General features: G+C 43.6%; 1 protein-coding gene across 2 annotated transcripts in view; it reads left to right on the top strand.

Moving 5' to 3' along the window:
• The first annotated feature begins 478 nt into the window (after positions 1-478).
• Positions 479-16380, top strand: part of SFT2D1 (SFT2 domain containing 1) — a 39043-nt gene continuing 23141 nt past the window's right edge. Inside the window, exons 1-2 of one of the 2 annotated variants that reach the window (XM_075924621.2) lie at positions 479-639; positions 13358-13444. In XM_075924621.2, the coding sequence (XP_075780736.2) occupies positions 577-639; positions 13358-13444 (150 nt within the window). In that variant the 5' untranslated portion in view covers positions 479-576. The remainder of the gene's footprint in view (positions 640-13357; positions 13445-16380) is intronic. The other variant, XM_075924622.2, reaches the window with a different exon arrangement.

Below are 16380 nucleotides of genomic sequence, written 5' to 3'. Positions count from 1 at the left end.
GCGGGGCTATGACTGGCAGCGGGCGTGGCTGAGAGAGCTGAAGATCGGTTGTGTCACGGAAGGGGGCGGGGCTAGGAGGGAAGGGGCCGTGCGCGGAAGCCTTGGGAGGGGGCGGAGCTATGAGGGAAGGGGCCGTGCGCGGAAGCCTTGGGAGGGGGCGGGGCTATGAGGGAAGGGACCGTGCGCGGAAGCCTTGGGAGGGGGCGGGGCTATGAGGGAAGGGACCGTGCGCGGAAGCCTTGGGTGGGGGCGGGGCTATGAGGGAAGGGGCCGTGCACGAAGGCCTTGGGAGGGGGCGGGGCTAGGAGGGGAGGGAGCGGGGCTATGAGGGAAGGGGCCGTGCACGAAGGCCTTGGGAGGGGGCGGGGCTAGGAGGGGAGGGGCCGTGTACGAAGGCCTTGGGAGGGGGCGGGGCTTGTCTTGGCTGCCGGCCGGACTCTAACGATTGGACTAAAGTCCCTGTCGCGCCGGTGGCTTCTCTTTCCGTTTGTGGTCGCGTGACTTCCGGTGGGGCTCCGGGCGGGCGGGCGGGACGGGTCAGTGCGCGGGGGCTCGAGGGGAGCAGGAGGCGGAGCCATGGAGAAGCTGCGCCGGGTGCTGAGCGGGCACGAAGACGAGGAGCAGGGGCTGACGGCGCAGGTAGGGGCGGGAAGGGGCGCGTGTCCCGGGGCCATAATCGGGTTCTCCAGTGTCGCGGCGGCGCCTGCCGGTGTCTCTTGTTGCCGACGGCGGCGGGCGGCCAGTGGCTCAGAACCGGGCAGGAAGCCCCATCGCCAGCCGGGGAGCCAGCCCCGTGGGGAAGGGGCGCCCCTTCCGTCACCAGCCATTAGTTTGGTTGTAGCCTGAAGCCTGGGGGCTTAGCGTCTGCTCTAAGGGCTTATCTGGGAGGGGAAACGGGGCTCTTCGGGGATAGGTCCTTCCCTGGATGGACACCTCTTTTGGACTAGTGAATGCATGTCCTATTGGAGCGGTTTCTGGTGCCTGCCTCATGTAAACAAGTATTTGTTTTTTTAATCTGATGGGGGGGGGGTCCTGGGTCTTCTAGCTACATATGCAAATAGCTTATTTTTATTTGACTTCTGCAGAGCAGTGAAACTGCAATAGTGTTAAGGATGTTCAATTTAGATTAATTGGCTAATGAAATTCTTGATTTAACTTGCATCAACTATTGGATTTGTGGTTAAGGGTGCCTCTGCCTTAGACGTGTAGCCACAGCCCCCGGGAGCTGTTGATATACCTGGAAGGGGGAAAACACATTAGGGAATACTCCCAGTTGGTCCTGGCCTGCACCCTGGGTATCAAAGCTATAAACTTCGGCTCAGCGCAGTGCTGCCGCTTTGATGTATCCCCTCCTTCCTTGGTCCCCCTGCTGCCTCTTTCTGATAGAGAAGGGATGGGGCTGGAGAATGGCTAGTCAGCTAGTGTGTCGACTCTCCAATAAGCTTTTGCTTATTGAATAGTTGACTAATTCACATCTCTGAATAGTAGATGGCAAGATGTCTATTTTAGATTTGCTGCCTTTCAGTTTCTATGTTTCCTTTATTCAACTGAAAGAAAACGAAGGAGCACCCAAATTGTGTTCAGTGTAACAAGCTAGACAATTGGTTGTTTAATTTGTCCAGTTAGACTAACTTGGCTAACCCTCTGAGGCTTTTGATTATTTTGACTTTTCTTTTATGTTGTACTTTCCTCTTTCCTTTGTAAACCAGACTCATTCTTTAAATTCTCTTTGTACAACAGTTTCCCCGTGCCTCAGTAACTCTCATCATTACCCTGAATCCCTTTAATTTTTGCTATTTGTCTACGAGGTGTTACCTGAGATACAGCATGTTATTTGAGTTGAAGGCGCACCATAAATTTGTTGTTGTCATTCTAACTTGAATATTTTGTGTGCTGTTTTTGTTGATTGTCCCTGAATATTGAAGAGAGGTTTTAATGGTATTAGTGACAACTTTCCCTGTTCATATAGCAGTTAGCTAATTTATAGCTCAGCCAGATGTATGAATAGTTGAGAATTCATCTAAATGTGCATGACATTAGGCTGCATTAAACAGCACTGAATTCTGTTTTGTTGTATCACCCATCCACCCATCTTTGTAGGAACACTGAAGTTTCTCATATGGCATTTTTAAAAATTAATATTTATATTTCTCATAATTCAGTGTTTAAATCAAGCTCAAATTTCTGGAGACTTGGAAGAAATTTCCCTGAGGGAGAGGTTATTCAGTAACAATTCAGTATAGGGCTGTGCTTTCTAGGGAAGCATTTGATATTCTGTGAAAGTAAAAATCCAACCAGTAAAGCAAAGACACTAAAACGCCGAGATTTTTGGGTTCCACAAAATGTTGACACCTACAGTTGACACCAACTGTGCTTAAAAGGTTCATGCTACAACAGGCCTGAGCAAAATATGGCCCCGGGGGCTGGATCTGGCCCACAGAACCCCCAGATCCAGCCTGCAGACTCTCCTCCCCCCCCCCCCGGCCGCTGGGACCCTCAGACACTCAAGTGCCGCAGTTTAAAGTGCATTCCTTGCAGCTCTTTGCTTTTCGAAGTGGGGGAGTCTGTGTGTGTTCTCCCTGCCCCCAGCCCAATGCTCATCTCCTGTTGGCAGGAAGCAACTAGCCAATAAGAGCTAAGAGACGGGCCTAGGAAATGGGGACAATACAAGTCTGTTCCCCCTCCTGGAGCTGAGAGCCTTGTGGAGGGAACAGTCTGCAGTTTAAAGTGATCTGGGGCTACAGCAGGCAGGGAGCGAAACCTGCCTTGGAGGTGCTGCAGGGCAGCTGGCCAGGAGACACTTAGGTAAGTGCCTCCCAGCCAGATCCTGCCTCTGGCACCCTAGCCCCTCCTGCACTCCAACTATCCCAATTCTTTGACCCAGGTCACAACTCCTTCCTTCACCTTCTACTTTTCGACCTCACAACATCTCTTGCACCCCAGTCCCTTAACCTCTGTGGCCTTCTGCACACAGCCTCCATCCTAGACCCTGCATCTCTTCCATAGAAGTGTGTGGCTCTTGACCACTTTTCACAATCTTGGAGTGGGCCCCCGCCCACCCAAAATTGTCCACTCCTGCACTAAAAAGAAACATTAAATGATAGCATACTACTAGTGTTTGAAAGATTGGTGGGAGAAAAATAAGATATACGTTAAGTTAATTGAAATATGCTGCATAAGGTAAGCTTTTTGAGGTAGTGTATGAATAACAAATATTTAGCTGAAGTGATAAATATGCAATAAATATTGTATGGCTTATTGATTATAGATAAAAACAGTCAAAGATCAAAAAGCTAAATTTGACCCACAGTGTTATCCAACTGAATAATAAATAGTGTTTTACATCAGGGGCAGGGAATTGCAGCGGTGCAAACTTGTGCCTCAGCTGCAAAACAAGACTTTGAGCCTAGGCACCCCTGAGGGGTAGGAGCATGTGTAGGATTTCTCTTTTTAAAATTTTCTCTTTTTGGGAGCCAGGTCAGTGAGTGTTTTTAGGGGGGTGGGCTGTTTTTTGTTTTATGCTGCCCAGCTGATGATTTTTTGTTGTTGTTGGTCACTGGTTCCTAACGGGAAAAAAGGTTTGCTACCCAAAAACTGTCTGCAGTAATTAAGCAGAAGAAATTGAAAGAATTCTTTATTTAAAAAACAAAACAAAACTCAGACTTTCTAAATTACCATGTCCTGCTGTAATAGTTTGGGGGTATGAGGAATACATTTATTTAGCACTGCATAAGTTTTCAAAATTAAAGGATAAATAGCGAAATTATAATCCCAAGTTACTGGTGTATTTAGGATAACACAACTCTGTCAGCACACAGTTCAGAATACTTGTATGAAAAGTGAAACTAACACCAATTAGTTTGGGAGAGGAAGCAGGGAGAGAACAAATTGAAATAGTTATTTATATTTGTCTTCAGCAAGAGAGCGGCAATATATCAAGGGAGGCTTTTAAAAATTCTAGCATGCATTCAAGCTTCTTTATTCAATATCTTAAGGAGTACCCAGTTTTATGATCGAGCTAACCTAAACTCTCAGAAACAAAAAGTTTTGCTAATAACAATGTTTAATTTTTCTAACAAAGCTTTGGTTAAACAATCTGTTCCAGTTGGGAAATACAAAAACAAGTGACTAAACTCCATGAGTTTCCAGTATCCTTTGCTTTCTCCTTATTGAAATATAGTATTTGGCTTAGGGATGGGAATGTGTACCTGGGTACACAGTTACATGCAGCCACTTCCGTCTGCCTCTATATGAGAGTTTAGAGTGCAGGGAGGCAAGGAACGAGGGAGACATTACCTGGTGCTCCTGGGGAGCCACCTTCAGTTCCCCAGCTGCCTCAGGAGGCAGGCAGAAGTCAGGTTAAAAGCTGGCTCCCAGCAATTGCATGTTTACAAAAATACACACATTTTAACATCTGTAATTTGTCTGTCTTTACTCTTGCATTTTAATAACTTTTTAATAGTGAAAAGTAATGATGCTCCTAATTTTTTTCAGTTTTACTCTAATATGATATTAAAAACACATGTGAGGAAACCTATTGAAAAAAGATTAATCCTTAACTGTTACCTGTTTAGTTAATAGTGATATAAAAGGTCCGTTTTAAGAGTGAGAAATTAATATAAAATGAGTGTGCTACATAGATGCCGTAATGTTGTAGTAGAGACTTTACACTTTGAATTTTGTGACTGTAATCTGTGTAAATTTGATGTTAAACTTGGATTTGTTCTTTGAGAAAGAAGTCTGGGGGCAGCTGGGTTCTGATCACTTTTTTGACAGATGGTGTTCACTGCATTTTTCAGAAACAGCTGTGATGCCTTTCTTCAAATTTCCAAATTAAATCAGTCACCTGGAAACTTGTGCCTGAGAAGCTTTAGTTTAAAAAAATATATGCAAACTGTCAGCTTCTACCAAAACCATGATTTACTCAATAGGAATGCTGAAATAATGGCAGGTGTTTCTACTAATTTGTATGAAAACTCAATTTAAAGCTAAATCTTCCAGAAAGCTGAGCACTTTCTGGGAGCAGAGTTTTCCTTAAAGTCTTGCAGTAATCAGGATTTTTGTTCACATATTGTTATCTTTGCTCTTCAGAAAATGTTTAGTTATTGTAGCTAACTACCAGTATCTTTCTCTAAATATTCTTTCCAGAGCCACCAGAACATAAATACTCATTCAGAATTGTCATGTGTAATTCGTTTATTCTGTTTTACTAACCTCTGCTCAGCATTAATTTTGATTGAGACCAAAATATTTACTACGCTATTCTGAGAAATCAGGTGAAAAATAGGTGCCTGGGATATTGCAACAAAAATGTCTGGAGATGTGATTCAGGACACATTGTTAACCCAACCCCTCTCTCCCCCTTCCCCCCCTTTTTTGGCCATATTTACAGTAGCCTGATCTTCTGTTTAATAAGTGCAGAAATTAACATGATCATTCTTGGTTTAATGTATATGGTGATTACTGTAATCTCTTCTTTTGGGTGGTGATATCAACAAGGATGTTAACAGAGTACTAGAAATAATTCAGCTACTTCTATTGACTGAACAGTGTATATTTCCATATGAACTCTTGCATTGTAATTATCCATTTAGAATGGGGAGGATTTTTCTCCAGCAGCTCTTTAAAAAAGACTTGGAAGGGATTCTCAATGTTCTCTCCTTCAGAATAGGAGTTATATTTTTAAAGTCCCTCCATTGCTAAGAATCCCTGCCCTAAAGGAACAAACTAGTTTTGTCAAGGTAATTAATACAAGTTCAGTGGCGACTAACTTTTTATTAAAGACATGGCACCTTTAGTAAAATTTTAAGTTAAAACTGCCTCTTAAACAAAACTTAACTTCCTGAAGATGATGAGAACAGTAAGTCAAAACTAAGGTGACAAAACAAGTCATGAAACAAATCCCTTCAAAAACCGATTTGGGGCAAGTATGTAACTATTTTTAATAAGAAATTGTATTAAGTATAATTATACAGTTTCATCTAGTGTGAAAGGTATGATTATACCTGTTTGTAACAGTGTTTTTTGTTGTTGTTGTTGTTGCCTTTTTTACTGCAATTCAACCAGTTACATGAAATAACTCCCTCCTCTGGGGGCAGGTTTCTGCAGCAGGGGATAGAGTTCTGTGGCTGGGAGCAGGGGAGAGGGAACAGGGAGCAGGGGAGAGGGAACAGGGGGCAGGGTGCCAGTGGGGACAGAGTCCCCTGCACCTGCCGCCGCCTCAGGATTTCCCGTCCCCCCCAACCCCCAGAGGAGGGAAACCCTGTCGCACACCTCCTCCCTCCGATGGAGCAGGGAAGCCCCCGTCACGTGACCCCTCTGGGCCCGACTCCCCCCTCCCACAGAGAAGGGAAGTCCCAGTGCGTGCTTCTTCGGCACACTGCAGACCTGGGGCAAGGAAGCAGCCAGTGCATTTTCGGAACCCCCGGAAGTGACGCGCAGCTGCAGAACTTCCGTCCACCCCATGGGAAGCTGCCACTATCTCCATTGTTGCTGGAGGTAGGTAGTGGGGCTTCTTGGGGTTGGGGGGAAATGAGGGGCCCAGAATGCCTCACGATCGACCAGTTGAGGCTTTGCGATCAACCAGTTGATCGCAATCGACTGGTTGGTGACCACGGGTCTAAATGGTGCTTGGTCCTGCCATGAGATCAGGGGACTGGACTCAGTGACCTCTAAGGGTCCCTTCCAGTTCTAGTGTTCTGTGTCAACATTGCTGTGTGTGCTGGGTCACTCTGCCCCTTGCCCAAACTGCCCCTCTATGCAGAAACTTATTGCCAACTCTAAATATCCAAACGTAATGAGTTAAATCCCTAAAAATCATTAAATTGTCTTAAATGATGGAAATTCATGTTGGGAGTGGTAGTGAAGGGCTTTATTTGCCTTTTGGTTTCCAAATGTTCAGGATAGACTTGAAGAAATGGCTTTTACCTTCCCTCCAATCCTCACCCCTACTCCAGACAGGAAAGGGTGGCTTTCCAGAAGAAGCTGTCTAGAATCTTTAATATGGTGATAGCACTTGCCATACCAGAACTTCCTTTTTGAGCTGTGGTGGAAAGGATTTAACATGTTTGTGTGCTTGTTGTTTGTTTGCATGAATTAATGTTCCTGAACATGTGATTGAAATATGTATCGTCAACTATTTGAATGTGCAGACATTCCCATTTGATTCTGTGTTCAGGAACATAATCACTATATATTGTTTAATTTTTTTTAAGATATATAGTTACTCTTTTATCTACTTCTCTTATGCCTACATAAGGATTAAGAGCTGGATCTAATAAGGTAAGCAGAATATTCTGTAATGTTGGAAGGGCAAATTTTAATTGTTGAGAACTGTGACACTTAGATGGACTTCATCAGTGCATTTAATCTGTAAGCAAATGTAAAACATTAAGTTCCCGTGTAGCTGACTGTTTTGTTTTTAAATTGCTTATTTAGACATTTAAATTTAATAGATGTGACATCTTTTTTTTTAATTCAGTGTCTTTGTAAAGTCTGATGTATGCTCCACTGTACATGTTTAGTAGGAAGACTTTATTTTTATACTCCATATTCAGGTTATTATCCAGCAAAGTACTTACATTTGTGTTTAGCTTTAGGTATGGCCCCACTGATTTAATTGGCATTTCTTATGTATTTCTGTGCTTTACTGGTTTCAGAACTTTAGAGGCCCAATCCAACTTCTAGTAAAGTGACATAGTAGGAATTGAATCAGGCGTGTAGACCCCATTCTACAAACACTAAAGCAAGTGCTTTGCGTTTACCATGAGAAGCAGTAATGAGATCTTCATTTAAGTGGGACTGTTCAGTGATATTGTGTATGTATTTTGACAACCATTCATGCACACTAAGGCAGTGGTTTCCAACCTTTTTTGTACTGTGGACCAGCAAACCCATTCATAAACTTTTGGCAGACTGGTAGCATTTTATTTGCATATTTATTATGCAAACAATGTTACCAGTCTGTAATGGATCAGAGTTTGCAGATATCACTAAAACATTCACAGAAAGGATTCCCCTCTGGTTGCTGAGTGGGGCAGCCCCTCACTCAGGGCAGCTGGTGTCTGCAGAGGGATGGGTGCAGGGAGGGGCACCCACAGGGGTAGGAGGCATTTGGGGCACCTTATTTAGTAACTGAAATTTTGTCAGTGGCATAGGAGCTGGAGCCCCAAGCATTACCACCAGGCACCTCTGCCCTTTCCCACTCCTGCCCCAGGGGATGCGGGAGCTGCCATTGTATCTCTCCCTCATCCTTCTGTACATCCCCTGCCCTGTATGTCTCCCTTTCTCAGCCAGGCTGCTCTTGCTACTAAAGTCTCCCCCAGCCTCCCTTCCCCTCATTCCTCCCTGTGAGCCCCCTCTTCAGAGTTTCCCTTCAGTGCACCCCTGCTCCCATCAGCCCCATAAGTCTCCCCTGAATCCTTCCAATGTCCCTTCAGCTCCTCCTGCATCCTCCTCCTGCCCCTGCTTCATACATCCCTGTTCCCCCTCATTCACCTTACCTACCTCCACCCCTCTTCAGCCCCCCAGCCCTGGGAGCTGATGGCAGCTTCCCTAGACCCTGGGCAAGGATTGCAGCCAGCTCTGCTTGGAGCAGCCCAGGGCCAACATCTCCCTCCCCCCATTTAGATTCGGGGCACTGAGGGCACCGCTTTCGAGGGGAGGGGGGGCTCCTCTTACCTGCTCCCCAACCCTGTCTGCCCAGGCTGGGGGTGCTGCCCTGGTAGAAGCTCCTGGGGAGCAGCAGGAATAGTCCTGTTGGAGATTCCCCATCTCTGCAGCTTCTGCTGCTGCCGCTGGGTCCTAGCAAGCAACCCTTTCTTCCCTGGGCTCAGGCAGTGTGCTGTGGCCTGGCAGCCAACAGCTTCTGGGCTGGTAGCTAGGAACTACTTCACTAAGGGCTTGCCTACATGGAGAGTTAGCATGTGGCATGTCACTGTATTAAACTGTAGAGCACTAACTAGATGTATGGACCCTGTCATCGTGCACTAAAATTTCTGTAGTACTGTCAAGAAGGCGTCAGAGCGCACTCTGGAACTTTTAATGCACTAGTGCTAGGTCCAAACGTTTAGTTAAGTATGCAGGAAGCTAGTGCAGTGTAGATTCGTACTGTAGTTTGTCATGTTGTTACCCTAGGACGCAGTAACGATTAATTTAGAGATCTGATTAGGCATGCCCTGACACTCGGAGATGTTAATTGTCCCAAGTCCCAGAAGAAGGGATCGCCCGAGGCTGTGTCTATCACCGGTTATGGGTTTTAAACAAATGAGTCGGAGACAAGATATGGGGCCAAACCATATATTGTATAAATCTGAAAAGGTTAACACGTAAATATCAATTTGTCCACCCTATCCCAGAAGAAAAAGATGATAGAATATCCCCAATATACAAGATATATACATTACATCCACTCGATTGAATAAATAGGTCTCGGGGCTCACAACCTCAATGCTCTGGCTAATAGGAAGCCTCCGCAGAGGAACGATGAGGAGATCCTTCGATGATACTCCGGATCATCCGGCCTGGCAGGTGCAGTTGTCTGGAGCCTGTAACGAAGGGCCTTCTGCTCTCCACGTGGTAATCCAATAGGGCGTCGAGTAAACCCTCAGTAGCCAACCCTGCGCTGGGCTATCGTTTACACGGGACTTCTCCACAGGAAACTAATCCCACTGGCAGGGCAACCACTACCTACACCCACATGGTCACACTATTCAATCACTCTTCCATACATTTAATGACAAACAGGAAAACATACCACTAGCATACCTACACAATGACACACGCTGAACTCAGAAGACCGAACCCGCCCTGAATCACAGCTAGGGTATTTATAGACAAAAAGGCGGGAAAATGTTAGTAGGGCTGAGTGCAACACCATTTGGGCAGTGTGCAAAGCTTTTTGGATCGTGTGCAGCTCTTTTGGAATGGAGTGCAAAGCATTTGGTAATGAGTGCAACTCTGTAAGAGGCAGGAATCTTTAGACAGAGAAACCCCTCGCCCCACTCCTTTGGTTAGGCTGACAGGATTATATTCCAACAAGGCTGACCCACAGACTCCATTTTAAAATCCAAATAAACTCCAGCCCAATTATATATTTCCATAGATTACAGTGGTAACAATGTACTAACTCTGTGTAGACAAGTCTTTAGATCCAAATATTGCCTTAAGATTCTCTGTCCATCATGTGGTCAAACCAGTTATCTTGCTAACTTGATGTTCATTCATGCTCTGTCATTTTTACACAATAAAGTCACATTGCAGGCAAGACCTGTTACTTTTTAAACACTCCAAAACTGTTTAACTGAACAGATGGCAATGAATCTGAAAGTGATTAAAATTTTCAAAAGTGGGTTGAAGCTTATATTTCATTGGAAGTCATTGGTACTTAGGCACATAAAATACTTCTAAATGTTTTATGTGCTCCTCTTTTTTTTTTATGGTCACCTTTTTGAGTTCAAGAATATATGTAGTCAAATCATTTGAAATCCTAGCTATGATCAAATGATGATGGATTTTAACCAGACTGGTAGAGTATATAACACTTACCAAGAAGCCAGTCACTGAAGAAAACTATTTGACATTTTTTATTGAGTACTTTCTATAATAATTTCATTCATATAATATTCTTTGAGATGTTTAATTAAATGTTAGAATTTCATTTAGCTCTTTATCATTCACACTAATCTGAGTATGCAATGAACAGATTTAAAATACTTTTTAAAGAGTATGAAGGATAATAATATTTTGACTTCCTCAGCTTGAGATCTAAACTTATGTGAAGTAAATATGTTGTATTTTAAGGTAATTAAAGATTCAAAAAGCTGTGCAATCCAATTTGCAGCTTTACAGTCTGCTGAACATTGTTCTTCAAGGATATAGCTAGGAACTGGGTCATCCTTGTAATACAAAATGTGAAATCATTAGAAAGAATTAGCATAATGTTTGTTTGGAAGTACATATACAACTGAAAGGACATAAAATGAGAGGCAAGGTATGATTTAGCATAAATTGAATTAACTCTAAATAAATTGAATTGAATGTTTAGTCAGTTTAGATAAATTGTAGCTGGGATTTAGTTGTCTGTTTGATGGTTCATGCATTTGAGAGTAAAGCTCAATACTCTGACTTTGCCCAGAGCAAATTACAGTATCCTATATTGTGCTTCTTGGTTGCCACACTTGAAGCACTTATGGAAATGGAAATAACTGCTTGACTAATCAGTGAGTGCTACATCACAATGTGTATAACACTCAGGTATAGTTCTGAGACCTTTCAACTATAATGAACAAAATCAGGAGGAGCTGGATTTGCTGCTCTGCAGGATGTGGTGCTTTGAAGTATTTTTTCTCTTCCCTGAAGTGAATTTGAGGTTCATCTCCTAAATCGTCTCCTCTAATTTTTTTTTCTTGCGGGATAACGGTGACATCCTGCTGCCCTCTGCCCTCAACTGCGTGGCTTCCTTCTTCCCCAGTGAGGGAGGCCGTGGCAGGGCAGAGTCCAGTGAAACTGGTGGATCCGCCCCCCTGTCAATGGTGAGCAGCCCCAAGCCAGCTGGACCCGGCAGCGCCAAGGAGAAGTGTTTCTCCAGGAAGCTGCTGTTCCCGGGACAGGTGGATCCGGATTGGTTAGTTCACTCAGCAGCTTCATGAGCTGGGTGCTCAAGACCCTCTCCACCCTGTCACACTACAGCACTGCACCAGAGGCAGCACTGGGCCCTTTCTCCCCCCCCACCAGAGGCGGTCCGCAGCCTGGGTAACTGCTTCTAGGCATGGCTGCTGCAGAGCGCCAAGCCAAAGCCGCTACCCAAGATGGGGGAGTTGGGCAGGAGCTGGTGCCCCAACTCATCCCGCTGCGGAGGGAGTGCAGGGGAGGGGAGAAAGCCCTCCTTCCTCCCCCATGCATTTGGCACTCTAGTGCTCATATTCAAGTTAGTATGCAGGGTGCTGGGTGGGCTGGCAACAGGGATTGGGCTGCTCTGCACTAGCAGCAGGAGCCGTGTGGAAGTGGAACTGTGCAGCAGCCTGCTCCAGTCTATTGTCATCTCCTAAGCCACCCTGTATTGGGACTTGGCTGCTCTGCTTCCTGCTGCTGAAGTGGAGCAGCTGGGCTGGCTTGGGAGATGGCAGCAGAACAGAGACTACTTTGTAGCTTCACTTCCTTGCAGCTCCTACAACCATGCTGAGTGTGTAGGACTGGACCTTTGCTTCTGCTCCATGCCAGGCTCCTGATAATCCCCAGGCCACATCCTGAATAGTTTGGGATGGAGGTGAGCAGGGGCTGGACTTGGGGGAAGGTTACAGACATCTCCCCAGAGCCGCAGGGACCAGGAACTCGTGTGCCAGCAGCTGTGTGCAGGTTGGATTGTGGAATTGCTTGGATGGCAAATGGCCCCCGACTTAAAGAAACATAAGGTTTTGGTTGTGCTGGGAAAACAGGATTCCCTAGAATGGGATTGCTTCTCATAAAATCAAGCAGTGCTTTGTTACAAGTTGCTGCACTAAGTGCTAGGCAGGTGAAAGTGGCTGGACTGTCCTAATCTCAAGCCTCCCATCCTCCAGATACCCTTTTGGGAGTGCGGGGGGGGGGGGGGGGGGGGAGGGGAGCGGAGCAGAGCACCTCCCCCCCACCCCGATATGTACTGGACGTTGCTTGCTGTTCTCCCTCATCACGGTCAGGGAGCAAGGGTAAAGCGCAGTTTGCTGCGCTCCTCTCCCTATATATAGGGAGGATGGGGCAGATGAGCTGTGCATTTGGCTTTTGCTACCTCACAGGAACAGGAAGGGTGACAGCCAGCAGTTTCAGCCCCCTTTGTGCTTTGACATACATACCCAAGCTCCTGCTCTTTTTTCCTTAATTTTTGCAAAAATGTCAACATTTTAAATAAAGCATGTACATCTTTCATTTAATTTTCAAAATAAAAATGGTTAAGGACCTGAGCAATGCCAAGGTACATCTATTAGTATAGTATAATGGAGTCCATTGGTTCACCACTCCGCACATGTTGCTCACTAGATCTTATGCAGAAAATGGTCTCACTAGTTTGGGATGACATGATTTAGTTGTAGCAATTTGGTTATGGGTGGATCTGCGTATCTTATTCTTGAATGCTGTGTTACGTATATAATTTTAAAGTGGACTAAAGTAACCTATCTAATCAAGTTGCTAATGCCATCTTTAACATGGAACAAAGTAAAAGTGAGAGTTCTTAGACAAGCAAACTAAAATGAAAGTACTTCGTGCATGTTGAGAAATCAAGGCTATTACACTTTTTATTAAACTCCTAAAATGCAAAAGAAATTATGAGTTTTAGGTGCTATCTAGAATACATTTTTGTAATCTAACTTTCTTTTTCTCCAAGGTCCTTGATGCCTCAACGCTTAGTTTTGGTACTCGAGTAAAATGGTTTGCCATATGTTTTGCAGTTGGCATTGCCTGTTCTATTCTTGTAAGTGAATTTTTTTCTACTTATTTTGAAGACGCTGTGGTGGGACCTCAGTTCTTAGTTGTCTGGGCCTGAGCCTGTGGAGTGCTGAGCACCCTCTTCCTATTGTTTCAATTAGAATCAAGGGCATTCAGTACCATACTGCATCTGACACTTTATAATCCACATTATTGGTCGTCTTTCTTTATTTACAATAAATTGTCTTATTATTATGTAGCATTTTATATTAAAACTAACTTAGAGTAACCAAGTCACAGTTGAATAAAATTCTGACTAGTTTTTTTTTTTTGTCTGCTTGATAACTTACGTTAAGATCACTGTCGTTGGTATAATTGATTATTTTTCTAGGTCATGTTAATTGTTAAAATGAATGAAAATAATTTATACCACTACATTTGAATTAACCTGTATACTATGACATGGGGAGATGGTGTCATGCTTTGAGACAGGCAAATTGAGGCAGAACCTTTTAAAACAAAACCCTGTGATATACCTCACAATTTCTTGTTTGTCAAGCATAACATTTTCAGAAGAGATTGCTAGTTTTGTTTGCTCATCTTGAGACGCTTTTTGTCTTGATTTATCACATGTGCTGTATGCCACTGATCCGGTTGACTTCCCTAGCATAGTTGCTCAGCATTTCTGAAATTAAGTCAAAGAGATCTCAAGTTGGGCATCTTAAATAAATGGTAATATTTGAAAACAGGTGCATATGGTGAGAGATCTTCAAATTGTGTACCATACAGGCACACTTAGAACTGCTATTTTGTAAGCATTTGCACCTTAATTTAACACATCCATTTAATGTGTAAAACTCTCTAGATGAGTATAGTTCTTGTGAGTGTTGGTGCATAGTTGTGATGTCACCCAAAACCCACAACTAACCAGTTGAAATGTAGCTTGCTGACCAGTTAGGCTTAAGTCAACAGAGGCTGTTGCAATCCCACACTGCTCCCTCTCAAACGGTTTTTTCTTTTTTTAACTGGCTCTCCTGGCAGCCCAGCTTGCTGGCGCGCTGCTGCCTGTGACTGAGCTGCTCGTTGTGAGGGAGGCAGGTGTGAGAAGCCTCTCCAATTTCAATTCAAATGGTGAGAGGAAGGTGTTTTATAGAGTACTTAAAGTAGATGTAATGCAAGACAAAGTAGTAGTCAAGTCATTTATATTTTAAAAAAAAGATATTTGCTAGTAGTAAAAGCTCTTGGCCTGTGTTTTATGGAAGGCCATCAAGAATGGGACACCGAGAGAACTACGGTAGTGCAGGCATGCAAAGGGAATCAAAGATTCAGAGGTGGCAGAATGCTACTATAGTGATCTGTGCAGCTATCAGTCTTGTATTTAATCTGATAGTGTACAAAATAGTCATTCAATCTGAGAATTATCTGGGGTGCTGATGCTCAACTCAAATTCACTATATGTGAAAGAAAACGTAGAATCAAATGAAGTAAAAACCTTAAATGAGTCAAAATGTTCCATAGAATCTCTATGGTTAGTAACTCTGTGCTCCAATAATAAGAATATAGCAGTAGGGATATATTATCAACCACCTGATCAGGACAGTGATAATAACTATGAAATGCTAAAGGAGATTAGAGAGGCTATCAAAATAAAAAAAACTAAGTAATAGCGAGGGATTTCAACTATCCCCATATTGACTGGCTACACATCATCTCCAGATGGAATGCAGAGAGAACTTTTCTTGTTACATTAAATGACTGCTTCTTGGAGCAGCTGGTTCTGGAACCCACAAAATGAGAGGCTGTTATTGATTTAGTCCTAAGTGGAACATAGGATCTGGTTCAGGAGGTAGATATAATTGTACCACTTGGAAATAGTGACCATAATAATAAAATTCAACATCCCAGAGGTGGGAAAAACACCTCAGCAGCCAGCACTGTGGCATTTAATTTTAGAAAGGGGAACTACACAAAAATGAGGAAGCTAGTTGTACAGAAATTAAAAGGTACAGTGACTAAAGTGAAATCTCTACAAGCTGCATAGAAACTTTTCAGACATCATAATAGAGGCCCAACTTCAATGTATACCCCACGTTAAAAAACACAGTAAGAGAACCAAAAAAGTGCCACTGTGGCTTAACAATTAGGAAAAGAATCCGAGAGAGAGAAAAAGACATCTTTTAAAAAGTGGAAGTCAGATTCTAGAGAGGAAAATAGAAAGGAGCCATAAACTCTGTCAAATTAAGTTTAAAAATAGAAGAAAAGCCAAAAAGGAGTTTGAAGAACAGTTAGCCAAAAACTCAGAGTAAAAGTAAAAATGTAAGTACATCAGAAGCAGGAAGCCTGCTAAACAACCAGTTGGGCCCTCGGATTATTGAGATGTTAGCACTCAAAGATGATCAAGTCATTGTGAAGAAGGTAAAAGAATTCCTTGCTGCAGTCTTTACAGTTGCAGACGTTGGGGAGATACCCAAACCTGAGCCATTCTTTTTAGGTGACAAATTTGAAGAATTATCCCAGACTGAGGTGTCATTAGAGGAGGTTTTGGAACACATTGATAAACTGAACAGTAACAAGTCACTGGGACCAGATGGCATTCACCCAAGAGTTCTGAAATAACTCAAATGTGAAATTGTTGAACCATTACTGTGGTTTGTAACCTATCCTTTAAATCAGCTTCCATACCTAATGACTGAAAGATAGCTAACATGACACCAATGTTTTAAAAGGGTTCTAGAGGTGATCCTGGCCATTACAGATGGGTAAGTCTAACATCCGTAACAGGCAAATTAGTTGAAACCAAAAAATAAAATTGAGACATGTAGATGAACATAGTTTGTTGGGAGAAAGTCAGCGTGGTTTCTGTAAAGGGAAATCATGCCTTATTAATCTTCTAGAAGCTTCAGGGGGTAGCCGAGTTAGTCTGTTATGGGGAAAAAAACAACAAATGGTCTGGTAGCACTTTATAGACTAACAAAACATGTA

Source organism: Pelodiscus sinensis, chromosome 3, assembly GCF_052426305.1.
Source record: "Pelodiscus sinensis isolate ZL-2025 chromosome 3, ASM5242630v1, whole genome shotgun sequence".
Classification (NCBI taxonomy): domain Eukaryota; kingdom Metazoa; phylum Chordata; order Testudines; family Trionychidae; genus Pelodiscus; species Pelodiscus sinensis.
The sequence above is the reverse complement of the archived record's forward strand: the minus strand, read 5'-3'. Positions and strand labels throughout refer to the sequence as shown.